The sequence below is a fragment of the Orcinus orca genome, chromosome 11, assembly GCF_937001465.1.
Source record: "Orcinus orca chromosome 11, mOrcOrc1.1, whole genome shotgun sequence".
Lineage (NCBI taxonomy): Eukaryota > Metazoa > Chordata > Mammalia > Artiodactyla > Delphinidae > Orcinus > Orcinus orca.
This window is the reverse complement of record NC_064569.1, coordinates 77,721,923-77,749,789: the sequence shown is the minus strand read 5'-3', so window position 1 is coordinate 77,749,789 and position 27,867 is coordinate 77,721,923. Positions and strand designations below refer to the sequence as shown.

Genomic DNA, 27,867 nt, shown 5'->3' with positions numbered 1-27,867 from the left:
CATAAGATAATTTTTGAAGAAGGAACCTTTTAGAGGAATGGGAATGGCAGTTACAGTTGTCTTGACCTATATTCCTTCATTTCTTACTTTTTGAAAATAAGATTTTTGGTGACTATATAATATTCTGTGCTGTGACTATTCCAGATGTACCTATCCATTCCAATAGTAATGAACAGCGCATTTCTGATTTTCACTATTCTAAATAACAGTGAAATGAACAGCCTTCTAAGCTGCCTGAGTCTCAGGTAAAAACCCTTTGGATTTCTAAAAGTTGAATTACTACATCAGAGGTGGCACTCTTGATAGAGTTTGCCAAACAAACTTCCAGAAGGGTTTTATGACATTAAAGTACGAGCAAGGATTTTGACTTTTGTTATATTTTGCTTTCTAGGAACCACAGGGAAATCTATACTGTATGCTAGAAATACTTAATTGGAAGAAGTATTTGCTCTCATGTAATGAAGTTAGTGCATTTTAGAAATGAAGGTGGTAAGGAAGATTACAAGACAGCAGTTTGTGTTTTGAGTGGGAGGAATGCACTGGGGACAGACTTGAATTGGAAAGAATTATTATGCACTTAAGTACATAGAAAAAAGAATGAAAGGCATATTAAACTATACAAATTCATTCTTTATCTTTAACCTTTATGTGCATAACTACATTTTATGCAGTTGAACCTTCATGTACATATTTGGTATTTTTTCAAGTATTAATTGGTAAGGCTATTGCCATTTTGTGATCTGCGTAAGAATTCCTGAGGCCAATATGCCAGAAGCTAATTAGCCATTTCCTTTTGGTTAGATTTGGGTTTTTTTCCCTTCAAATTTTTGTTGTTTGAATAATATGCTATGAATAGCTTTGTGCACTCATTTTTTTTTAAGGTCATATCATTGAAAGATATTCCCCAAAGTGGAACTGATGATTAAAAGAAATGAACAATTTTATAGCTTGCCTTATATATTGCAAGATATTGTACTCCATTGACATGTTAACTTCGCACGTTTGTCTCGCTGATTCTTCAAGTTCCCCCCTTAGGAAGACAGTGTCTTCATTTTCCACACTCCCCACGGGGTAGCGGCGCAGAACTGGCTCAGAGCCGAGCGCAAAGTAAAAGCTCAATAAACAGTAACGGATTAATCTTCCCGTACCTATGGGCTTGACTTTACTCTTCTCCAGATTTTTATCCCTCAGTCTCTTCCCTTCGTTTCTTTTCGGAATCTACTTCATTACCTTAAATTGGCAATTTCAGGTAAAGTAACGCTGGACAGAGGTGACTTTCGTGTACCTTACCTCTGATTTCTCAGGGAGTTTCCCATTCTGGAACCTTCCTTGCCCGACTGCCGTCTGAAGAAGCCAAATTCAAAGCAGTCGCCGCCACTTGAGCTCACACCTGACTGCATCCTCGAGAAGGAAACGTTTTCTTGAAAACTTTCTACGCCAATTTGGGCAGATTCTGACGACAACGAGATTGGCGCGCGTTTCTGTCAACCAATTCGGCGCTGAGTGGCAGAAATTCTATGAAGGAGTAAGGACGCCCAGGGGATATTGTGCATCTCACTGGCTGGGAGGAAACACTGGATGCCCCCTCCCAGGCCCCGACGGCTACGACAGGTGCGAAGCCCGCCCCGGAGGAGCTTCTACTGCCCGCGCAGAGCCACAAGCGGCGCCGGGGGACGTCCATCCCCGGACGCCCAGTCGGAGCCCGGGCGCGGGTTTCCCCCTCAGGCCGGCAACCCACGGGTCCGCAGTCGCCACGCAGCGCGGCCCGCCCCCTTGGGCCCTCCGAAGGCTTGTGAGGGGAGGGAGGCGGGGTCAGCCGCGGCGTCACCGCTGACGTAGCCGCCCGACCGGGCCGCCGCCGCCGCCGCTGCTGCTGTAGCCGCGGCACCGGGGAGCGGGGAAGGGGGGCGCGGGAGGCGAGCGCTAAGATGGCCGCTCCGGCTCGGGCTGGTGAGTGTGCGTGAGAGGCGCGCGCGGCTGCGGCGGTTGGCGAAGCGAGGCTCCCTGCTGGAGCAGAGATGCGACGGGAGCCCCCAGGGCCGGGAGGCACTTAGCGGCGTTTTCCCGCCGCGCAGGGCGCAGGGGTCCTGAGGGAGGGAGAGGGGGCTGCCGACGGACTGAGGGGAGCGAGCCTAGGGGCGCGTGGAGGAGGAGGTGGCGGCAGCGGCGGCGGGTCCGGCGAATTTAGAATTGGCGCCTCTGGGAAGTTAAGATGGGTCGAGCGATGCCCTGGCCGGTGCCGGCACCTCATGAGTCCCCAGAGATGCTGCCAGGAGCGGCGTCCCCTGTGGCCAGGGGCACCGCGTAACCACCCTGCGCTCGGCTGGGGGCGGGGGACGAGTTGGGAGAAGGGGCAAAATTGGGGGACTTGAGGGGATGCAGAGGGGGAGTTGTGCCCCGACCCGCGTGCCGGAGCGTGGAGGAGGTGTAATCGCGAATCTGATCGCGTATCTGATGCGGGCTGGGGCGCTCTGTAGAGCTGACACTGTCGAGATAAAACCGCATCCTCCTCCTGGCTCTGAGTGCCGCCAAGTGATGCTCGAAGCGCCCCTGGGATGCTTTGGAAGGGCGGTTCTAGTCCTCCATTTAGAAGGAATGTCTTGCCTTCCCTCCATTGATCGGGTCCCGGCACTGCCAGCACCTGCTGCCACTTAGAGACACTTGGGATTTTTGAATACCAGCTTTCTAAACCATTCCCGCTGGCCTTCGGGGAAGGAATGCTAATAGGCTAAACTTATTTGGGGGGCATAAAGAAATGTGTCAGCATAGGGAGAAGAAAATGACTGCTCAAGTTTACGAAATAGTAGGACTCGTCCTCTCCCCCACCCCCGCAATAAAAAAGAAAGTGAAACGTGGTAATTGTTTCGACTTCAAGTTTGAGCTGTTGTAAATTCTACTGGTAACTGGATAATTTCTTGCAGTTTTAATTTTGGAAGTTAAAAAATAAGCAAGCCTTGAGAGAGCCGCTTTATCCTCAAACCCCCGCTCCCCATTTTTAAGCCTTGTCAGATCCTGCGAGTAACGGGGTTGTGAAATTAGCATAGAAATACGACTTTCAGGCCCTGCACTTGAATTCCTTATTATCTGTTAAGTAGCTGCCTGTGGGGTAAAAGTAGGGGGGTGGTAATGTTGGGCCTGGAATTCCATTTTGAGTTGTCTTTAAAACCAGCTTTAGGTATAAACAAGGAAAAAGAATTGGCTGTTCACTGTGATCAAATTAGGAAAGCCAAGCATAAGTTAAGCACATGTTTATAGAATATTTCATAATCACAGTGAGATTCAGTACTTAGTTGTCTTGAAAGACATGAACACTTTGTATTCTTGGAACCCTAATCTTTTTAACCTTAATTTAGTGTCTCAGGCCATTTGAAAGAGATTTAATACATTTTGTCTCATTTAGCCTCTCTCCCCCGAACTGCCATTTCTCTAGCTTTTTGTGTCCTAGCCATTAATTTTGCAATGGGTAGCAGATTTTTCATTCCAGTATTTATCATTGTAGACTATTCATATTGAAATTTAGACACATTCTGATATTGAACAGAGAGTTCAATACATATACATGGTAGAAAGTTGAAGTGTTTTGACTGGTTTGATTGTGCATAAGTCTTATTTTTCGTTGAAAACATTAATGTCCCACATTTTTTTTAAGCTTAAAAAAATTTAAGTGATTGGTGAATCCACGTTTAGTGTAATATACAATGATAAACTTTTTGGAATATTTAAAATGGGAAATCCGTTGAAGATTTGGGTTAAATGTTTGAAGTATATTGTTTCTACCCAATTGTCTTTACCCCCCTTTTTCACATATTTTTTTTCTTGCACTCCAAAAAGAAAGAAATAAGGTATCATATATACCTCTACCAAACTTTTCCTCTACACACTTGAATCTTACTGAGTGTTATAGCATTGGTAGTACATAAGAGGATTTTCTGCTTGTTGGATTGTTTGAAAGCAGAGTCTGATTGTATTTTATTTGTAACCCTAGCACCTGACTTACTGCTTAACATGGAGGAAAAACCTCTGTAAATGTTCGCTCAATTGGGTTTTTGGATCATACAGAAGTACAGGGAAAGGCAACATTTTGGCATCTTGGTAGCAGAAAAAAACATGCTTTGAAGTTTTTCTCCCTCCTGGCAATGTTAGCCAGAAGGAACATTGCCAGATTCTAATGGAGTTGTCTAGTTGAGGGAGATTAGAGAGAGGCTGAGAGCATGGGCTTAGGAGTCTAATCAAGATAGGAAATGTATGCCCAATCATTTCCTGAGTTCAGTAATGGGGACAGTTTTGCCATTAGGCCCTGCCCAAACAGGTGACAAGTAACTAAAATATAAAAGGATTCTACCAATACTGGCTTCTGACAAAGATTACTATAAGAAGTACAATTGATTTTTCATAGCACTTTCAGACATCATAAACACTTTATTATAAGAAATTCATTTTTAATGGAGTTTTACATGCCATAGAAAACTAATTTATAGTCCAAGAATATACTTGTTAGGCCAAGTCATATATGTACTAGAATAACAGTCTGGCCATTTCACACAAAGTATTTGAGCTCAATTTACTAGACCCATGGTAGAATGGTCAATCTTTTTATGAATGTTTCCCCTATTGTTATGAAGTTAGCTGCAGTGGGTTGATGTAATGATAAATATTTTGGAACAAAATTGCCTGTGAATGAAATACTTGTAAGTTGTGGTGGGTGAGGAAATCAAATAATCTGGCAGCAGAACTTGCTTTTCCTTAGATGGTCGGTACTAGATACAATCTCTGTGCCTCAGGAGAGGCATGCTAAGACTTGAAGAAGGCCCAGGGAAAGAGTATCCTTTATTGTTTAATGAGTTTCAAGCAAGATCCGGGTAATTATAGATTCTAGATCTCTAGAGGAAGAAAGAATAACCAGAGCCTTTCTAAGGATAAAGGAAAGGAAATACATCATGATTGACAAGGAGAGGTGCCAAAACACATAATAGGCATAATAGCATACCTAAGACGGAGCAGAGGGAGTTTGAGAGCCCATTGTGTTTATTCATTCAATAATTTGTTCATTCAAAAATATTGAATCCCTTTATATGTACCAGGCACTATGCTTGACCCTTGGCATTTTATAAACATCTCTTAAAAGAGAACAGGGTACTATGGTGGTTCCGTGAAATAAATGGAAAATTGAAAACTGCTTATAAGGAGTGGGTAAGGTTTGCCGTAATTACTGTGGATAGTTATTTTCATTCTTATCCAAATGCATGTAAGGATTGTGGTGGTTAGTAATTCCTAAGGCCTACTTCCTACTGAAATTGCCATTTCCTCCTATCTTTTATCATGGAAAATAACAAATCTTCCTACTTTTAATAGCTTCTAGAGGATCTGTTTAGGTTATTTGGTATTGTTAAAAGAAAAATAAGTTTTGTTACAAAAATTATCTTTGTTAAATAAAGGTTCAACATATGCCATCCCTCTTGGGAAGTCTCGGGAGAATTTTCTTTAATGAGATAAAGATGGTTACTGTGACAATTTTATTTAAATATTCTACTTTATGCCCAGTGGTACATGTTTTTTTCTTCAATAAGTATGTAATTTATGTAAGTATTTATATAAAATGTGCATACCCATTTCCTATGAAACAAGAGTTCATATCCCAGTTATGAAATGTTTAAAAATTGAACTTATTCACCATGTGGTCATTGATATATAAAAACATTTTAACAAAAGATGTGTGGGAAGTGGCTGGTCATAGATAAAAGTAGAAAAGTACATATTGTGCCACAATTTGAAAACTCTTACATGCCATGTTCAGGAGTTTGAATTTATCATGTGGTCTTATAAGAGTTTTAAACAATCCTTTGATAGTTGTAAAAACTGTGCCTATAAGACACACTAGGCATTATATAAAATGTAAATCTTATATGATGATTATTTGACTAAGTATAAACTATGAAAGAGGGAAGTTTCTTAATAGAGCATGATGATGTTATATTAGTGACTATTCAGATTTTAAAATACTCTTTCTAGAAATGTATATTAGCCATTTCCCTCATTTTATGTCACTTTTTAAAATAGTAATGTAGTTTGGCTATTTTTGTGTTTGTTTTTCATGGTAACTTCCAGACTTCCATAAAAACATTTTTAATGAGAAAAATCTGAAAACTATGCTACTAATTGCACTGATTAGAAAATCTAAATTACTTTCATATAACTGATCTCTGGTACCTAACCTCTTGTAGTTTCTATGCTTTCTTTTTAAGTGTCTTCTAAAGAAACTGAGGTGGAAAGTGAGTGGTCACCTGAGAAGGATCATTATGTTAAAGATAACTAAAAGTTTATAGTGGAATGTTCATTTTCGAAGTAAAAAATTAGTTACCCTTCTAATTTTTCAGTGATTCTTATAGCTTTTAGTAATACTTATATTTGGAGCACAAATATTTATTTAAAGGGTCACTACATGTCATACCAAAATTTAAAATACCCCAATTAGGGTTGGGGAAGTATTTCTCAGTCTGCTTTTGTGTAAGATCTATTTTGGGCGTCTGGAAGCACGTAGGATGTGACAAGACACATGGTAGGCTTCGTTTAAGAACAGAGGAAGTAGGATAATGACATCACAAACTATCAGGAAACTGCCTGAGCTGGGCAAAACGGCCACTTGGTTAAGAGGAGGGGACAGTTTTGGTCACTGGTGATCAATGACTTTCTATTCTTAACCACTGATTTAAAAGACACAAAGAAAACTGAAGTGGGCCTGCAGTTAATACTAGTTGACTGTGCCAAGAATTTGGTAGCCTGAAACAGTATGGCTATAGAACCTAGAGGATCTTCATAATGCCCTTACCTTTTCTTACTAAGGAGATAAAAGATGCTTGAGTAGTCCCTCCCTTACCACAGGGAACCTACCCAGCAGGTAGTTGGCAGAGTAAGGATGTGCACGCAGATAAACCCAAGAATTCACATTTGGCACAATTCAAGCCTTTTAGGAAGTTAGGAGAGAAGATTTTCTTAACTAGAAATACTTTATGAAGGAGTTGGGCCTTGGAGGATAGATAAAATTTTTTAAAGGTGGAAGTGAGGGAATGAGGAAGATGAGTTTAGGAAATGAACTGGAGATTATTCCTTTTGTCTGGAGTGCTCATGACAGAGGGGTAATAAGATGAGATGAAGAAGATAGGCTGGAATCTGGAGAATTTTGAAAGCACGACTGTCAAATGTAAAGTATTTTTTTATTGCAGTATTTGAAAAACTGCCGTTTAGTGATTTGTGACCAGCATTTTCTTTTTAAATGAAATAGAATAGGAAATATCAGAATACATTATTTTTATAAGGATTGTTTGTGAAACTTTTGCTCCAGGTATGTGTGTTACATGTATACACACATTTACTGGAACCTGATGTAAAGTTTCTAAAGGAGTCTTAGTCGAAGTTAGAAATCCACTGCTTTACTTGACTATGAGGAACAGAGGATTTTAAGTACAAGCATTAAAGGCTCAAAGCAAACTTGAAGATTAATTTGGCAGGATAGTACTATGAAGGAAAGCGAGAGTCCGGATGATGAGAGACCAGGTTGGAGGTTACTGCTGTGCTTCAGAATGATTTGTCCATAATGAGAATGATAGTTCTGGAAATGGAAAGGAATCAAGACTTGGGGAATGATAGCCCTGCTATATATGACAAATTGAATGTTCGCATGGAAAAGATGGGAGGGAGGAATCAAAAAAAAAGTGTAAGATTTGTAGCCTGGGTACTTGAATGATAATACAGTATCTTTAATAAGAGAATATTGGAAAAGCTAATTCTGTGAAGGCAAGATGTATAGGTAAGCTGAGTTGAAGTGTGCCTGGCACTGGTTCAGAAGGGCTAGGTCTGAAGATAAAGACTTGGTAGATGGCTATCTACATCTGACCATTGAACCTCTGCTGGTAGAAAGGGTTCATTACAAGAAGAGGTTTGAAGAGCCATTAAAATAGATTCTACAGTCCTCACTGTGTGGTAAGTATAAGCAGTTTTGTGCTGTCGAACCGTAACAAGTTAAATATTTTACCTGTAATCTTATTTGATGTTTGTGTGGATATAAACCTTTGACTATAAATACCATATCTAATAAGATCTTATGTTTTATTTCTCTTCTAGTCATTTTAGCTTTCTATTTTATAATTGCTTTAATGGTATGCTAACTCTGTAAAATAATTAGGTTTCAACAAGTCAAATACAATTATTTTGTAAACTTTAGAGATTTGCTGAAGGGAATTGTAAAAATAAAGATGCTTGCTCATTTATATGGCATGAAAAGTTTGAGTAGCTTGAATGGTTTTCTTTGAACAAATTAAATTTTTTATTGTCTTTAAGCAGTGAAGAATGACAAAGTGAAGCTTTCAGAATATTTATAAATCCATCTGTATTTAAAATAAAGATAGCATATCTGGTTTTTAAAAAAGCCATTTCGTAGCTGTTAAGTGAAATTTAAAGTGTGAAACTTTTTAAAAATATGAGAAAATGATATAGGTAATTTTAACCTTTATATATAGATTTCATTCAAAACATCTTGACTATTTGTATATTGCTATTATATATAGATACAGGTAATATTTTACCAGAATCTACATGGGGGGGTACAAAAATATTTTGTTAACTCTCTATAAAATGAATATACTGCCCCAAATCACTTATCCTATCTGCTGGAGCCAAACAGAGCTAATATATAGCTTCTCAGCAGTGGATTAGCAAATGAAAAGAAGTGCTCTGAACCCAGTAGAGGAAAATAGGAAGTGTCAAGAAGTACTCCCATCCCCCTTTCTTCTCTTCCAAGCTTGTAGATCTTTGTGTGATGAGGCCCCTTTGGGGTACGCTAGTAACTGTCTCCGAGCTGTGGCCAGGCTTTTAGATCTTTGTGTGACCAGGCCTCTTTGGGGTACTCTAGTAACTGTCTCTGAGCTGTGGCTCCAGGCAGCAGAGCAAACTGGAGGTCTCTGGTGGCAGCAGCCTGGCTCTCTAGCTCCTTCTTCATTCTTCCCTGCCCTTCGCTTGGTCGTCCACCCCCTACTGGTTTCTTTCATAAATAGACTGAGCAAGTGGGCCCCCTACTCTAAAATATTAATCTCATGATCTGTCATTCCACCATTCTGGTTTCACTTCTTTGGATTTTTAAAAAGATTTTATCTGAAAGATCGCCTTTTAAAATGCAAATACCCCTGGGAGAGGTCTGACCTTAGTCCTCAGCTAACATCTTAATTATCAGTTAGTACCTAAGTTTGCCTTAGTACACATTTGCCTGAGAAGAACCCCTGGCTAAAAGTGATAAAACTAGAGGGAAGCTAGCATTTATAATATTAATATTAATAGTAGTAGTAGTAATACTAATTATTATTATTATTGGAAGGTAAGATGTACTAAGGGCCATATTATTAAGTGCCAGGAATTGTTGTAAGTGCTTTACAAATATAAATTTCCCTAATTCCCTCATCAACCCTATTGATGTTATTACTACTGTTATTTTACAGATAAGAAAACTGAGGTATGTGGAACATAAATAATTGTCTATGTCACGTAATAAATGCAGCCGAGTGTTAGACTCAGGCATTTGGATTCCTTAGGTCTGTTTTGCTGTGAGACCTCTTCCCTGCTATATTGCCTCTCAGAGAGATGGCATCTGATCAACATTTCACCCTTTTTACAATTTTGCATCAAATGGAATTATGCTATTTGATTATAGGCCACTTCCTGTTGAAGGTCAGGGCCTTGCCATCATCTAAATAGATTTTTTAGTAACAACTGTAACGAAATAGGAAAATTCCTTATAACTAAGGGGATGTATTTGCAGGATATAGAGAAGAAGGAAGTAAAGAGACTAGTCTATAATCGAGCACTATCTTTCCTATTTAAAACTTATTTTGGGGAATTTAAAAATATGGATTAATAAAATAATTTGTAGTCCTAGTACCCCGAGATAACACACACACACACACGTATGTATATATGTATATATCACATGTATGTATATATACATATACACATACGTGTGTGTGTGTGTGTGTATTCTTTCTAGGTTTTTTTTCTTTTGAGCCTTATTTTCTGAATGTTCTGCAAGGTGTCAACTCATACCACCTCTTTAAATTTTAGAATGAAATAATTTCCCTTGAGTATAAATAAACAGCATTTCCCACTTCATCTCTACGAGAAGTTGAATTAATAATTATTGTCTATGACTTGCCAGAAACAAATGTTTAACTAAATTATCTCTGTGTTCTTTGTATGATCCTTTTTAAGTAAAAGTAGATAGAAGAGAACCCTAGATTCTTCACTTAATCTCCATATTGAGTCAGTTCTTTCAACCAGTGTTTGGTCAGCACTAATCTACCTCTACTCCTGTCTTTGCTACAGCTTTAATTTCCTTGTAATATCTGGAGCAGTAGAGTCTCCTTTAATTACTCATCCCTCCTCTAGATCTGCCGTTCAGGTCCCTCTGTAACCTACATATCTGATTGTGTCATTCTCCTTTATAGAATTCTTCAGTGGCTTCTTATTGCTGGTATGCCCTGGAAGCAGGATTTGAGGATGACTGGGGCAGGGAATTCTCCAGGTCCCAAGTAGCAGTTTAAAAGGGGAGTTTGGGATGTATGCTTGTTCCAGATGGCCACATCCCTTGACTCTGCTGACTCCACATAATGAGGGCCAGGCAGGGGCCCTCTAACGTGTCGGGTCTGGGCCCTCATTGTCTGGGTCTAAAGGCAGAGTGTGCTGCTGCTGTGTGAACAGTAAACTTTTGGTGGCAGCAAGGATCAAAGCTGGTAGAACATTTAGGAGCCTAATTGCAGTAATCCACTTGATTGTGGCTTGGTCCAGGGTGGTAGCAGTAGAGATAATAAGTAATCAGATTCTAGATATATTTTGAAGGTAGAGCCAAACATTCTTCCTAAAGGATTGATGTGGGGAGAGAGAAAGAGAGGAGACAAGTATGATTCCAAGATTATTAACCTCAGTACCTGGAAGGATTTAGGGTAATGGAGCATATTAATCACTGATGTCTTACTTTTGCCATTGCAGCTATTGTTGAATGCTGGTTCTAATAAAATACTATATTTGACCAGATTTTGGGCCTCAGGAAATTTTGAGGGAAGAGAAGTGAAGTGTGTGCAGTTGTGAGGGCTGGGGCTGGCAGTCTTAAATCTTTATTCAGCAAACCCTGTATTTAAGAGTTAAGAAATTGGTGGTGGGCAGGAGTATCTCTGATTGCTAGGAGATTTTACAAAAAAGAGGTGGGAAAACCCAAAAATCAACCTTACCTTTGCAGTTTTCTTAGGGCCTTGGGCAGCATCTGCAAGTAACATTGAAATTCATACTGTCTTGCTGTCCTAAAAAATGGAAAGCATTGATCATGCTACACACAATGTTGTGAGTGCTCTGTATCTAGGTCCTCAGCTGCAACATAAAATTTGTGTTCAATTTATGTTAAATCAATGAAGAAAATGTTTTGTGATTCCCTACTTTTTAACTAGATTTCGTTTCACTCTTTTTAGGTTCAGGTAGCAGATGTGTTTCTTTAACTGATAAAGGAACAAGTTTCTGGGTCAGAATCACATTTGTTTTATTATGTTAAGTTTCTTTGGTGTGTGGGGTTTTTTGTTTTTGTTTTTGTTTTTTTACGGTATGCGGGCCTCTCACTGTTGTGGCCTCTCACGTTGCGGAGGCTCCGGACGCGCAGGCTCAGTGGCCATGGCTCATGGGCCCAGCCGCTCCGCGGCATGTGGGATCCTCCTGGACCGGGGCACGAACCCGTGTCCCCCGCATCGGCAGGCGGACTCTCAACCACTGCGCCACCAGGGAAGCCCTGTGGGTTTGCTTTTTGAAATAAGCTTCTAATTTCAGATAATGCTTAGCCTGCCAGAATGTAGAAGTTCATTATATTGCCACTCACTTCATATTTTTCCTCTTTTTTCTTAATTTGCTTATACATCCTTGCACATTCCTGAGAGTCTATTCAAATACAAAGACAGAATGGGAGAATGCTTTTCTCTTTCCTTAAGGCAAACTGTCAAGTCTATCAAATCAGAGTCTATCGTTACAGAGCCATGAATTAAAGGTCATTATTGATTTACTAGTGGAAAGCCAAATTTTAAATGGTAGTTAATTAGACTATTTAGTATTTTTATTTAGTATCATTTAAATAAATAGAATGTAATATTGATTTGTTCACTATAGCTATGTGTAGATATTTATTGTTTACTGAGCATTTATATATCTCACAAAATATCTGAGCATACTATGTGCCAGATATTTTGTTATCTCAGTCCTTTAACAATTCTGTGAAGGTGGTATGATTTTCCCTGTTTTACAGATGAAGTTTAGAGAAGTTAGAATATTTGATCAAATCAGACATATAAACAGTATGTGGCAGAGGTAGCTTCAAACCTAAGTGCTTCTACTTCAAAACCCATGCTTTTAACTATGATTATATTTTAGTAACTCCACTTAGGGCTCTCAGAATATAGACACTAATGAGATGTATTTGGGTCTTGCCAGTCCCAATTTTTAAGAAAATGAATATTTTTGTAAACTGCCTTCAGACTATTGGATAAAAGGGGATGTGAAAAGGGATTGCTACCCATTCTTTACCAGTAGATGGTGGCATAAAATTAAAAACAAAGTTTTTAAAAGGAACCATCAGAGAAAGTTAGGTGATGTGTGTGTGCTTTCAGAGCAAGGTGGATGAAAGATTAGTGAAGTCTAGAGTAAATGAAAAGTGAGAACTGCCTATGGTATTATGACAGGCAGCCCAAGTACTGGGAGCAGAGAGAGTAATTTTATTAAATTATTCCTGGAAAAATAAAATAATTCCTGGAAAAAATACCTTGTGAAAAAGAAAAATATTGGCTTTTTGTTTTTCTTTTATTAAAAATTGACATTGTTCTGCTTAGTTTTCAGATGCTTCAAATGTTATGAACAGAGACTTGTTTGGATTATGTGTTTCTCAGCTAGACTAAATAAATGCTAACAATGGATAAGTGCAAACACATTGGGCAGTTGCGGCTTGCTCAAGACCATTCCATCCTCAACCCTCAGAAATGGCATTGTGTGGACTGCAATACAACTGAGTCTATTTGGGCTTGCCTTAGCTGTTCCCATGTGGCCTGTGGAAGATATATTGAAGAACATGCACTCAGGCACTTTCAAGAAAGCAGTCATCCTGTTGCATTGGAGGTGAACGAGATGTATGTTTTTTGTTACCTTTGTGATGATTATGTTCTTAATGATAATGCAATTGGAGACCTGAAGTTACTACGAAGTACATTAAGTGCAATCAAAAGTCAGAATTATCACTGCACCACTCGTAGTGGAAGGGTTTTACGGTCTGTGGGTACAAGTGATGATTCTTATTTCTTACATGATGGCACCCAATCTCTGCTTCAAAATGAAGATCAAATGTATACTGCTCTTTGGCACAGGAGAAGGATACTAATGGGTAAAATCTTTCGAACTTGGTTTGAACAGTCACCCACTGGAAGAAGAAGGCAAGAACAATTTCAGGAAAAAATAGCAAAAAGAGAAGTGAAGAAAAGACGGCAAGAATTAGAGTATCAAGTTAAAGCAGAATTGGAAAGTATGCCTCCAAGAAAGAGTTTACGTTTGCAAGGTCTAGCTGAGTCCACCACAGTAGAAATAGTTCCTGTTCAAGTACCACTGCAAGCCTCAGCATCACCAGCAAAAGATAAAGTAGTATCTACCTCAGAAGATGTAAGACTAAAAGAAGCCAGTGACTCCTCTGTTAAACGAAGACCAATAGTAACTCCTGGTGTAACAGGATTGAGAAATTTGGGAAATACTTGCTATATGAATTCTGTTCTTCAAGTGTTAAGTCATTTACTTATTTTTCGACAATGTTTTTTAAAACTTGATCTGAACCAATGGCTAGCTGTGACAGCTAGTGATAAAACAAGATCATCTTATAAGCATCCTCCAATCACAGATACAGTATATCAAATGAATGAATGCCAAGAAAAAGAAACATGCTCTGTTCGCTCCAGACATCCAAGTTTATCATCAGGACTAAGCGGTGGAGCATCAAAGAGTAGAAAGATGGAACTTATTCAGCCAAGGGAGCCAAGTTCACAATACATTTCTCTCTGTCATGAATTGCATACTTTGTTCCAAGTCATGTGGTCTGGAAAGTGGGCCTTGGTCTCACCATTTGCTATGCTACACTCAGTATGGAGACTAATTCCTGCTTTTCGTGGTTATGCCCAACAAGATGCTCAGGAATTTCTTTGTGAGCTTTTGGATAAAATACAACATGAACTAGAGACAACTGGTACCAGGTTACCAGCTCTAATCCCCACTTCTCAAAGGAAACTTATCAAGCAGGTTCTGAATGTTGTAAATAACATCTTTCATGGACAACTTCTTAGTCAGGTATGGATTTTTAAAAATCTTATTTTCATCTTGGGGAATTCATAAAGTGAAGCCTAAAAAATGCATATTCTCTGTATATCGAGTATGTTAGCACTAGTACTGTTGTCAGGTCAAAATTGGTCACTTTTACAATGTATGAAGAAGTCAGCTCACTCTTATAGTTGCTTCCTTCATGAATCATTGGAAGTAGTTTTACGTCCATGGTATATTAAAGCTTTTTGATGGGGAGAGGGAATCAGGAAACAGAGCTTCTTAGGTTAATGATATTGCATTCGTTCTCTGAGGGATTGAGAAGAGTTTAATCCCACAAGGAACAGATTTGAAGATACTTTTTTTGCGATACGCAGGCCTCTCACTGTTGTGGCCTCTCCCGTTGCGGAGCACAGGCTCCGGACGCACAGGCTCAGCGGCCATGGCTCACGGGCCCAGCCGCTCCGCGGCACGTGGGATCTTCCCAGACCGGGGCACGAACCCGTGTCCCCTGCATCGGCAGGCGGACTCTCAACCACTGCGCCACCAGGGAAGCCCTGAAGATACTTTTGTACTGGGAATGGATTTGGTACACTTGAGAAATTTCAGGGACCAAGGAGTAGCCCTGGAGGATTTCCTATAGAACCAAAGGGGGCAAGGTTTGAAAACTTTTAACAAGTAGGTAGCAAAATTTTAAGGTAAATAAATGTGATTTCATCTAGAAAGATCCTAAATGGTTTTCCTTTATTTTAATTACACCCACAAAAATTTCCCTGTGAAAGTCAGAAAACCAGAATCTTCCATCTAATTAATGATTCTCTAGAATGAGTGGACTTGTTGGTAGACTATTACTAGACATCGGCTCTCTACTTTTCCAGAGCATAGAGCTTTAAAAAAAGTTTATTCAAAATTGAGTTATTTGTAGTGAAGTGGATGGACCTGGAGTCTGTCATACAGAGTGAAGTAAGTCAATATGCATATGGCTGATATGCTTTGTTGTGCAACAGAAACTAACACAGTATTGTGAAGTAATTATATTCCAATAAAGATCTATTAAAAAGTTTATTTGCAAGAGGGATGAGATATGGGGATATATGTATATGTATAGCTGATTCACTTTGTTATAAAGCAGAAACTAACACCATTGTATAGCAATTATATTCCAATAAAGATGTTAAAAAAAAAAGTTTATTTTTTAACTGAGGCAATTAGGCCCCTATACACATGCTTCTGTTCCTCAGTTCAACTTTCATGGTAATAATACCACCTTTTGTTTTTATAGCATACTTTTCTGGAATGTAGTTTAAATATTTCAAATGTATTTCTTAGGGAATATCTATGAAGTTTATTTCCCTTCATATTTCAGAAATGTATAGATTCTACATTGTGTCAATTAGCACATAAGAGTTGTGCTTCTTGTGTTGCATGCAATTTTATTTTTCCACCATCTTTCTCTGTCATTTTAAACTTTTTATGCAAAAGTTAAAATACACAATTATAAAGAAAATAATATATACCATATAGAAAATCTATATGGTATAGTAAATCTATGCAGAAGAAAAATCATCCCTTAGTACTATAACTCCACATAACCCACACATAAAACTATTAATATTTTGGTATATTTCCATCTAGGTTTTTTTTTTCTTCTGAATATTTATACATATTTTTCCCGCTAATTGTATGGTCATGTTGAATTTACCTGCTTTTTTTCACTTTTTCATTTAATAATGTAAAGATTTTTCATAGTCATCAAAATATTTGATCATTCTTTTCACAACATTTCAGTGTCCATCATATGTATATACCATAATTTATTTAATCATTTCCATATTGTTGACTTGTAAACTGTTTCCAGACATCATTATAATGTCACGATCAATTAATACGGTTTTTCTAATGATTTCCTTAGGACAGAGTCCTAGAAGTAGAATTACTTTGTCAAAGATTAGGACTTTTGATACTTGGCTGCAAATTTCTTTCCAGAAAGTTGCCATTTTATATTTTGAATAGTGCGAGAGGGGTTATGTGCTTGTTTTTTCCTTTATGGATGAATTTTGAAATTAATACAAATTGTTGTGCTAGCATTTTGCTTTCTTCGTTTCAATGTGTAATAAACACTTAGGAAACTGGTCATCTCAGGAGATTCAGAGGTTGGAATGCCCCGCCCCGCCCCACCCCCACACCAAATTCAAGAAACTGTTCTCAAAAGGTCAGACCATGGTCCTAGTGAGTCCCCAAACTAAACACCAGGAGTATTATTTTCTTTGTGTCATTGTGTTAAATCTAAAATCTACATTAAAATTGGCCTCTTTATTTTTGTTTGTTCCAGGAATATAGGTTTTATGAAAGAGTTTAGTGATATTTCGTATCATGTGTGGATTTTTAGATCTACAGAGTCTGTCTTCAGTTATGGGCAGTGTTTGTTGGCATTAAATCCTGCTGAATGCTTTACTGAAATTATTATTCTTTCCTTTTCCAGTTACTCTGTTTCCTACATAAGTTGTTAGAAAGGCCTCATATTCTATATGGTTCCTATATTTTGATGAGGATTTTAATGTAGTGATGTTTGCTTTAAGTGGGAGTATTTATATTATATGTATAATATTTATATTATATGTATATTTATGTTATATGTACTATCCTTTGAAATTATCAGTTGGTAGGGCTTCAAAATATATACTAAATATACCATGTATAAAAATATACTATATTTTAAAATCTGTATATAAAAATATACTAGTAGTATTTTACTTGTATCATGGTTAAGAGGTTATAGGGATTTGGGGAGAGAAAATCAATCAGTGAAAGATGAGGAAGGAAAAGGGGCAAAGAACCTCAAGTCTAATAATCTAAACACATTAAATTAAATTTATATAAATATATATCATATATATTATATATGTATAGACGCACATACACACACACATATATATACACACAATGGGTATATAACTGAGTCCATGGTTTGGTTTTCTACTAAATTCAGACTTGACTAATGCCGTTGGAGCTTTTCGAATGCCTAGTAGTTAAAGCCCATCAATGCATGATGGGTTTACGGAAGAAAAAAATTATTCCCTGAAAATAATATAAAACAGATTATTCAGAATTCTGATAGTGCATCTTCAGAAGAAGAGCTAATTTACTGGCAGTGGCTTCTAGTGAAAGGAATAAATATTTTGACAGAAGGATTGTAATCTGAGAAACTAATATTTTTATTTGCAGGTTACATGTCTTGCATGTGACAACAAATCAAACACCATAGAACCTTTCTGGGACTTGTCACTGGAATTTCCAGAAAGATACCAATGCAGTGGAAAAGATATTGCTTCCCAGCCATGTCTGGTTACTGAAATGTTGGCCAAATTCACAGAAACCGAAGCTTTAGAAGGAAAAATCTACATATGTGACCAGTGCAATTGTAAGTAGAAGCTGTATATTCTCTTTGCTTTTCTAAGGTTAGCAAAGAGAAACACAAATGAAGGAAGCTGGAATAAATTCCTTTAGTAGCAGGTATAGAAATAAACTGTTAGTTTATCAAAAGAAACTTGGCTGGATAGTTCTACTTTTTAATTGGCATTTGTGAACTATGTGTTTGTTTTCCCTTATTGATGACATTAAAAATGTTTTGATCCTATAGTAAATTATAGAAAGAATTCGTAAAATAAGATTTAAATTTAATATGTGAGGGCAGAATAAAGTAGCAAATGGGAATAGTAAAAGGTAACCATGTTATTTAGTACTGAGTGAAATGTTTGCTTTATGAGTCTTTTTGCTACATATCAAAACATTGATATATAGATAATGTGTGTGTGTGTGTGTGTGTGTGTGTGTCTGCGTACTTATATAATAGGAAATAAGACATATAGTTGGACTGTTGCTATGGACTTTGGCTTCATAAAAACAAAAATTTATTCAAAAACCATCTACTGACTGTCTCTTCTATATTAGTAATTGTTCTAGTTGCTGTGGATAGACGTAAGACACTTTCAAGATGTTCACATACCTAATGGAGGAAACAGACAATTAAGATCTACTATGATAAGCTCTCTGATAGAGGCGAGCATAGGAACCCAGCACTGGGGGATGAAATAGCCATTTCAATTAAAGAAGCATCATCCTCCAGGCAACGGTATACGAAACCACATCGGATCTTCTGTGTCTTTATCCAGTTTCTTTATCTCTGTCGATGTGTACATGGCATTTTAGTGTTTATACTTTATATTTGCAGATATTCTCCTTAAGCTCCATGTCTGAAAAAATGATTCTAGGGCTTTAGATACTAAACTTATAAGGTAAATATAAAAGAAACATGGCTGTTCCAGCATTGAAAAAATGGCACATCAGTTGATCGTATTCTAGAACAACTTATACTAACATTGTTTTCTGTGTGCTGCCTAATATAAAATCTGTTAATTTATAGGAGCCTAAGATTTATAAGGTTAAAAGAAAATAAACCTTTATCAGATTTGTTAGTGAAGTATTTTTTTTCTTGGACATAAATGTGAATGGTCCTAGATGCTTCCATCACCAAATCTGGGAGTAGAAAGATATGAATAAATGCAGAATATGGCTTTATAACATGTTTGTGTGTGTCTCCTCGGTCCACCAAATAAGGGCCTAAAAGAGCTGCCTTAATTTAATACATAATGTCAAATGTTTAAAATTATAATTCAAGGAGTTAACATCGTTTGTGTAGCTACACTTGGACCATATATTTCTGGATGACAATCCAAAGGTAGGTCTTTGACATTCAGCAGCAGCCTGATACCTGGATCTCAGGGGCATAGACCTGGAGGAAAGGCTTCTGGTAGCAAGAGGAGATGGGTTAGAGGACAGCCTCATGGTGGACTGATTCTACTTCCTACATAAGAAGCAGCTGCTGCTACGGCTGGAGTCGCAGTTGTTGTACAAGTTGAAGAATAGCTCCTGGACATCAAGAGCAAATTTTGGTAGCCAATGGCCCAGCCAGGACAAGGTCCATAGGTGGACCTCTAGAGAAGCAGGGGGGTAAACAAAAAGAATCCTCAGTTCCACTTGTTTAAGATTTGGTACTAAAATAGCAAGATACTGAGGGAGACCTCAGATGCTGAGCTAGTAAAGGCTTGCTTTCTTGGGCAGTGCTGGGGTGGATCACCAGGAAGCAGGGATGGGTGTTCTTGGAAGGAAGGTCCCATGCCCCGGGGATCCTGATTAGCCTCAAGAAATGAACTGACCATGAAACTTTTTAATTAGACTCAGAGTATATTAAAGTATGTTTAGGGAGAGTTTTAACTTTTCCTGTTAGTTGGCATGGCCAAATCCATTTAAAAATATTATAGCACAGTATCATTCTGTTGCCTTATTTTCAGGATTATATTAAATCATGTACAGTATATATGGGGGATTGGTTCCAGGAGCGCCCACTTTTATACCAAAATCTACCGATGCTCAAATTCCATAGTAGGTCATCTATATCTGCAGATTTCACATCAGCGGATTCAACCAACTGCGGATGTAAATTTCGATCCATGGTTGAATCTGTGCATGTGAAACCTGCAGAGGGCCAACTGTACATGTATTGAAAAAAATAATAATCTGCATGTAAGTGGACCCGTGTAATCCAAGCCTTTATTGTTCAAGAATCAATGTGCTTATTTGTTTACATGTCTGTATACCTTGACTAGCTCATAAGTTTTGTGTGTTTACATGATTCTAAGTGTCTTGAGGGCAAGGCCATGCCTTTATCTCTAACACAGTAAAATGCCTGTAATGCAGTAGATGTTTAATTGATAATGCATGTCTGAATTATTTTGAGTTTACTCAGCTTTTCCTTGTATCCTTAAATTTGCATCTCATTCTGTCTTTAATATCACAGCAAAGCGTAGAAGGTTTTCCTCAAAACCAGTTGTACTCACAGAAGCCCAGAAACAGCTTATGATTTGCCACCTACCTCAGGTTCTCAGACTACATCTCAAACGATTCAGGTTAGTAGTAGAATAAATTTTAATACTTGGCTAGATGACTTATCTACTTGTTTTTTTTTTTTTTAAGGGAAAAAAATTCTGTCATTGTCTCTAGCCCTAATCATAGACACCATGTTCAGTAACTCTCCTTGATTATCTTCCCTTGCAGAATGTATTGCTGACCCCTCGCATTTCGGTCTGCTAGTATCATTCTCCTTGTAAGTCTCTGCTTATAGTGTTTAATATTCAGCATATTTTAGGTATAAAATTTTTAAGATTTAAAAAAAAATTTTAAGATTTAAATCTATAACTTGAGAGTATTTGATTTGCGAGTATACAGCATATTTTAGGTATAAAATTTTTAAAATTTAAATCTATAACTTGAGAGTATTTGACCCAATTGCTTCATGCTTGGAAAATATTTGAACAATGGTATAGCAGTTCAGTTCCAAGCAGTTAAAAACAAAAACAAAAAGCTTCAGTTTTCAGAAATATATTTAGATAAATTAGTTGGCAAATCTGTTGGTTAATCAAAGCATATGGATTCATACCTTGTAATAACCATGTTAACTTGAGAGTTTATTTTTCTCTTAAGAAATGAGAAGTTACTTTATGTGCTATGATTTGGAAACTATTGAGATCATGTTTCTTGTACATATTAGTTGTTGCCAGTTTCTTTCTTTTTTAAATTAAAGGAATACATGTTAAAAAAAAATTCAAACATTACAGAAGGTAATATAAAAGCCCAAACTAAAAGTACCTCTTTCTCTCAGTCCCACTTCCCAGAGATAATCACTGTTAATGGAAATAATTGACTAAAGTTATTTATTTAAGCTGTTAAAAGTACAGTCAGCAGATACCATGTGAGTGCTTTTTAATGCCAGATGTTGTTTCATATTCTTTGGGGAATATAAGGTTGGATTCTTTTCTCAACAAGATTATAATCAGGCATGCACAGAAATAATGGTGAAGTAGAAATACCAAGTATCACAAACTGTATACAAAATGATTTATCAGCGCCTTGGAGGAGGGAGTTAGGCAAAATCTAAACATTCCCAAAGCCTCTCTAATGGCATAGAGGACTTTGTATAATTTAAATCTCAGTTCATATTTCATCTCTTTAGAGGACTTCCCTGACCATCCTATTTAAAAGTAGCACCACCCAACCTTCAGTGTCACGTTACCTACCCTATTTTTGCTTCATGGCAAAAACCACTATCTGCAATAGTTTATTATTTCTCTCCCCACGAACAGAAACTCAGTAATGACATGGATCTTGTCTTTTTCATTCCTATATTCCAAAGCCTAGAACTGAGTACATAGTAGATGCCCCAAAATATTAAGTGAATGAATGGGGTGTATACAGGAGGAGGACTTTAGCCTGAGAGCAACCTGAACAAAGGTATGAAGGAAGGAAAGGGTATATAACAAAAGTTTAGTGAAAAGTCTGGTGAGACCTGCCATGGTGTGTAAAATCAAGTGGAATGAAAACAGGAAGATTGTTAGGAGGTGAATATTGTTCAGGGCCAGGTAGCATGGAGAGGTGAGAACATATAAGATTCCATAAAGACAGCATTGAAAGGACTTAAATTTATGGTACTTAAATTGGTACTTAATTGGCTACTATAAATTGTTGAAGAACCTCCTGTTCTTCATAATTGACTCTTTAATCTGCCATTTAAATCTCACCTTAATTTAAACCTATTTGACCCCCTTCCATCTTCTGCCCAAAACATTTTTGACACTTCATGCCATATTTCTGATTCAGAGACCATTTTTATGCAGCCATTACCACCACATTTATCTCTTTCCTTTCTCTTCATCTATTCAAAAAGTACTATTGTATTTGCCAGTGTATACAATACATAGGGTATGTAAGATAAAAGGGAGAATGGGATTGGGGAGGGGCGCCCAAGAGCTTTTAAGAAGCATAAGAAACAACATTTCTAATACCTTAGAAGTTCCGATGTGTGTGCCTCCTAGTCCTATTCCTGCACCCTCTCAGAAGTAAACCATTATGAATTTTGGATATAGTGTTATCTTTTTCTTTATCATTTTACTGTATTTTTATCAGCAGAAAATAATGGGTACCCACCTATTGATAGAAATGAATATTTTTTTCTTTAATTTTTATTTTATATTGGAGTATAGTTGATTTACAATGTTGTGCTAGTTTTAGGTGTACAGCAAAGTGATTCAGTTATACATATACATATATCTATTGTTTTTCAGATTCTTTTCCCACATAGGTTATTACAGAGTATTGAGTAGAGTTCCCTGTGCTATATAGTAGGTCCTTGTTGATTATCTATTTTATATATAGTGGTGTGTATAGGTTAATCCCAACCTCCTAATTTCTCCCTCCCCCGTATCTTTCCCCTTTGGTAACAATAAATTTGTTTTCAAAGTCTGTGAGTCTGTTTCTCTTTTGTAAATAAGTTCATTTGTATCATTTTAGATTCCACATGTAAGTGATGTCATATGATATTTGTCTTTCTCTGACTTCACTTAGTATGATGATCTCTAGGTCCATCCATGTTGCTGCAAATGGCAGAAATGAATATTTTCTAATTAGATAACTTTTAGCATAATTAAATAATTTAAGGTTTGAATTTTATGGTAAAATAAAAGGGAGATAAAGTGAGAATGACAGGAACTTAGGTTAAGCAAGTCCCATTATTTTCCATGCTTGGTCTTCCATCTTTACTAAGATTAAAGGTACACTGGATACAGGATTTTTTTATACATTTAATAGGGAAAGATTGGGATATGACTTCTAGTCCAGCAGATGACATAATTTGCAAGTCTCACGTGACTTTAGTTCCATACCACATTTTACATCATACTAATAAGCATTTTCACATTTTTTTCCTTCATAAAACCTGTCTATATGCCCCTCTCCCTTCTCTACCTCCTGCTGTCTTAACCTCATGTTTTAATACTTTTTTAAAAAATTTATTTATTTTTGGCTGCATTGGGTCTTTGTTGCTGCGCACAGGCTTTCTCTAGTTGTGGCGAGAGGGGACTACTCTTCGTTGCGGTGCACGGGCTTCTCATTGTGGTGGCTTCTCTTGTTGCGGAGCACGGGCTCTAGGTGCGCGGGCTTCAGTAGTTGTGGCACGTGGGCTCAGTAGTTGTGGTTTGCGGGCTCTAGAGCGCAGGCTCAGTAGTTGTGGCACATGGGCTTAGTTGCTCTGCAGCATGTGGGATCTGCCCTGATCAGGGCTCAAACCCGTGTCCCCTGCATTGGCAGGCAGATTCTTAACCCCTGTGCCACCAGGGAAGCCCCAATACTTTAATACTATATTTTCATCTGTCTCTCTTTTGTCTCTGCACCATAACACCCCAAGTTGGATTATAATCTCTTGAAAGAACATATATTACATTATTTTTCTCCTGTAGCACCAATTCATACTATGCATAAGATGAAAACATTGCTTTACATGCATAGACCCCGTACTGGGAAGCATGACCAACAGATTGAGAAACTGACAGTATAGGGACATTATTTGAGTTTTGTCACTAACAGGTGTTATACTGATTTACACACAGGGAAGGGTCACAGTTTCTATTTTTTTAGTATGAAGAGCTCTGAAATGTTCTGAGGAATTAGAGGTGCCGTTTTGTTTTTTCTCCACCCCTGGCCAAGAAAGGTCCAGGTTATGTCTCCCAGGAACAAACTCTAGGTTCTGGAACATCCTCCTCAAAGTATGGACAAGACAGTAAGAATTAAAAACCCTTTGGTGTGTTGAATTTCTCTCTTCAAAGGGGGAAAAATGCCATAGTGCCATATTTTTCTGAAAGTTAATTTTCTTCCTATACTGTCATCTAATTACAGAAGCCAAATAATTTATTTTACAACCTGACTGTACCTGTTTGGTAAATAAGCCTACATTCCTCTATTTATAGCCAACTTTAGCATTGAAAGGATTTTCTGTTTACACTATTTATTATATATGGTTGTACTCTACGCTGAGGCCTTCTATTATTATGAGTTTGGACCTAGTACGTGGTTATTTTCCCTTGATTTTGTTGATAATTTTACCCTGATTTGTTCGTAGGTGGTCAGGACATAATAACCGAGAGAAGATTGGTGTTCATGTTGGCTTTGAAGAAATCTTAAACATGGAGCCCTATTGCTGCAGGGAATCCCTGAAATCCCTCAGACCAGAATGTTTTATCTATGATTTATCTGCTGTAGTAATGCACCACGGGAAAGGATTTGGCTCAGGACACTACACTGCCTACTGTTATAATTCCGAAGGAGGTAGAGACGAGAAAAAGTGTTTTATCTTGGGTTAGACTTTTGGAAGCCAGAGTTCAGGCTTTCAGGGTTTCTAAACTGACCACTAAGTAATCTTAAGCAAAGCCACTTGACCTCTGTTTTCTTTCAAGAAGAATGCTTCTGCAGTATTGTTCATAAAAAACAGGGGGTTTTGTGCAGAAAATGGGATATTTTATGCAGGATTGTGGTAGTTTTGACTTACAAGAGCTGAAGGGATAAAATAGTAAGGATGGTCTCAGTAATTAAAGGTCAGAGAGTGCTAAAGGCACACTTCCAAAAGTAGATCCTCTGTTTTAACTGGTTTAATTCAGTTACTTTCGTTAAAGAACAAAGCATCTAACGAACTGGCAGATCACAGATATTTGGAACAAACTTTGAGTTCAAGTTCTAACATATAAAACTTTTACTTAATGCCTCCATGAACCTTAGAAAAAAGAGGTATGGACAAAAGGCCCCAAATAACCCATGAAGGCAATTAATTTAACACTACCATGAGTTGTACACTATTTGCTTTACAGTATAATTACCAGCAAAGCATGAACTGGTAAGATTATACCAGGAATTAAAGCTAGTGTCAAGTGAACCAATCGGTCAGATTCTGTAACTTCAAATTACTTCTAGGATAAAGGTAGATAATTCCAGAGTAACATACTGCCCAAGCTGTATTTCTAATTAAAAGAAATAAATTGGCTAGACTATTATTTTCCCTTTGAAAAAAGCTTAGCTCTCACTGAAACTGTCTTTAAATCCATGTTTTCATTTATACTAGAAACTTCTAAAGTTCCTTTGTAAACATTAAGATGTATTTCTGTGCTTCACTCTAGGGTTCTGGGTACACTGCAATGATTCCAAGCTAAGCATGTGCACTATGGATGAAGTATGCAAGGCCCAAGCTTATATCTTGTTTTATACCCAGCGAGTTACTGAGAATGGACATTCTAAACTCTTGCCTCCAGAACTCCTGTCTGGTAGCCAACATCCCAGTGAAGAAGCTGATGCCTCTTCTAATGAAATCCTTAGCTGATCCAAAGACAGTGGGGCTTTCTTCTTGTGATTTGTATATATACTTTTCAAAGGGCTGACTTAATTTTGAGCTTCATTGTTTTTATTTTTACTTACTAATCAGTGCACACTATGTTTACATATTTTGTATCTAACTACAACAAATCTCTTTTTTACAGAGGAAGTTAGCGTAAGTATATGTGTATCAATGTCAGCAGGTAACTAAACGTTTTTCAAGTACTTGGGAGTTTTAAACTTTTAGTGTTTACCTCAGACTGGTGTTACCTCTTTTATATTTCGATGTCTTAATTGGCTCAGATCATGAATTTGTGCAATCTTCTACTGAAGAAGTTCAGGTGGCATCATTTTATACATTTCTTATTTATCTTTTATAGCTATTTTCTATACAAATTCTTATCAGACAGAATATTAGACTTTTTTCACTAATAGTCTTACCAAAAAAAAAAAAAGGCATTTCTTTCAGATTTGTATACTGAAGTCACCTTTGCCCTCTAAAGGGAGTTAAACTACTACAAAGTGAAATATCAAGGTACCACTTAAATACTCACTGATCACACTCATTAATATTCCTGAGGCTTTGTGTGTTACAGGGCTCAGAACAGACATTATTTTGGTTATTGGAACTTCCTTTTTTCAAAAATTTATTAAGTTTTAATAATTGTTCTTTATTTGGCATAGTCAAACTGTATACAAATGAAGATGACAGCTTTATAAATAGCATGTTTAAATGACTTCAGTACTATGGACATGAAAACAATGCTGGCCAAGATTTATAATGATTGTCTGGCAGTAAATAGGTTTGTCCAGATTCTAATAAAGCAGTCATAAAAAAACTGAATGTAGCAAACAGTATATTATGATATAATACAAGTACAGTTCAACTTGGATATGAGTTCATTTTATATATTTAACATTAGATCTCTTAAAGCTTTGTACTATATTGTATCTTGAAATTTTTAGTTTAAAGGGATAAAAATAAGTCGAGGAGAAAAAATTGCATAGGACACACAAGATATTGGCATCTGGGCAAAATATTCAGTATCTCATTTTTCTAAATAACTAAAGCCTGGATTAAGTTACTCTTGCTAGGATTATGTGAATACTAAGAGCCTCTTAGATATTCAAACACTGGGCCCTTTTTTAAAATTAAAAAAAATTACACTTGCATTTTATTAAAAATATAGTATGTAATACTCTTTGCTCTTCCCTAACAACCTTATTAGATCTCTTTAAAGTCCTACAGCTGCTAATTTAATTTTATTCAGAAAGATGAGAATCCATTAACCTCTATAGAAGAGCTATGTAATATCTTAGCTAAGTGTTAACCACTGGAAGATGATTTATCTTTTTTCTCAAGTGGGTTTTGCTTGCAGGTTGAAATCATTTCAGGCAGCTGATCGTGAAGTGCAATGAGAATTTATCACTGAACAAATCATTCATGCCAAAACTACAGCTCGAGTATTAAATGGCTAAGGTTTAAAATCATTCATCTATTAAATACCTATGCAAGTTGTTACCTCAACTGTTAACATTATTATACCTCATTAAAGATTTACTGTGGTCAAGATACCTGAGTCTAGCGTTTCTTAATGTCAAGGATTACTTTATACTTAAACTGCTACACCTTTTAGTACCTAATTTTAGTGGAACAGTTAAAAACAACTCTGGAAGCTATGTTGTTTACAATGGTATAGTTGCTTGTTTCAGTACTTACTTCAATGTAAATACATACGAGAAAGTAGTAAGTGACTTAGCCCTTTACTTTTTAAATCCTTAAAACTAAAACCTATGGGGAGGCTCTGTGTTTCTGAAGTCGAGGAAGGGGGTACATGGGAACTCTGTACTTTATGCTCAGTTTTGCTACAAACCTAAAACTGATCTAAAAAAATGAAGGCTATTAAAATAACAAAACTAAAACCTAGTCAATGAACAGAAACTTAGATTTCTTACAGTACATCTCCTTGTGGACTTATACATTCTGCTAAGTTGATCTAACAAAAAACAACGTGTTTTGGTTGTAAAATAATTTACTAAAGGCACTATTGTTAAACATCAAGCTAATAATTTGTTACCAATAAGGTACATCATTGTAAACATGACAAAATGATTTCAAGAGATACATGGCTAGTAGGTGAACAATACAATTTTTAAGTAACAGCTTTCCTATTTACAAGATCATATCCCTTGCCATTCCGGGGCATGCAGTGATGCCACTGCTCCCAACTTGGGAAGGGAGCTTCAAGCTTATAATTG

At 37.2% G+C, this 27,867-nt stretch overlaps 1 protein-coding gene across 2 annotated transcripts; it reads left to right on the top strand.

The window, feature by feature from the left end:
* The first annotated feature begins 1,851 nt into the window (after window positions 1-1,851).
* On the top strand, window positions 1,852-27,181 carry USP44 (ubiquitin specific peptidase 44). Of its 2 annotated transcripts, none has more exons than XM_033427692.2 (6): window positions 1,852-1,950; window positions 12,900-14,391; window positions 17,587-17,782; window positions 20,219-20,327; window positions 24,368-24,573; window positions 25,416-27,181. In XM_033427692.2, the coding sequence occupies exons 2-6, from the start codon at window positions 12,970-12,972 to the stop codon at window positions 25,613-25,615; spliced, it is 2,133 nt and encodes a 710-aa protein (XP_033283583.1). In that variant the 5' UTR covers window positions 1,852-1,950; window positions 12,900-12,969; the 3' UTR covers window positions 25,616-27,181. The 2 variants fall into 2 exon arrangements, with proteins under 2 accessions (XP_033283583.1, XP_033283584.1); XM_033427693.2 differs by lacking the exon at window positions 25,416-27,181 and adding an exon at window positions 20,476-20,524 and having other exon boundaries at window positions 24,368-24,486.
* The last annotated feature ends 686 nt before the right edge of the window (window positions 27,182-27,867 follow it).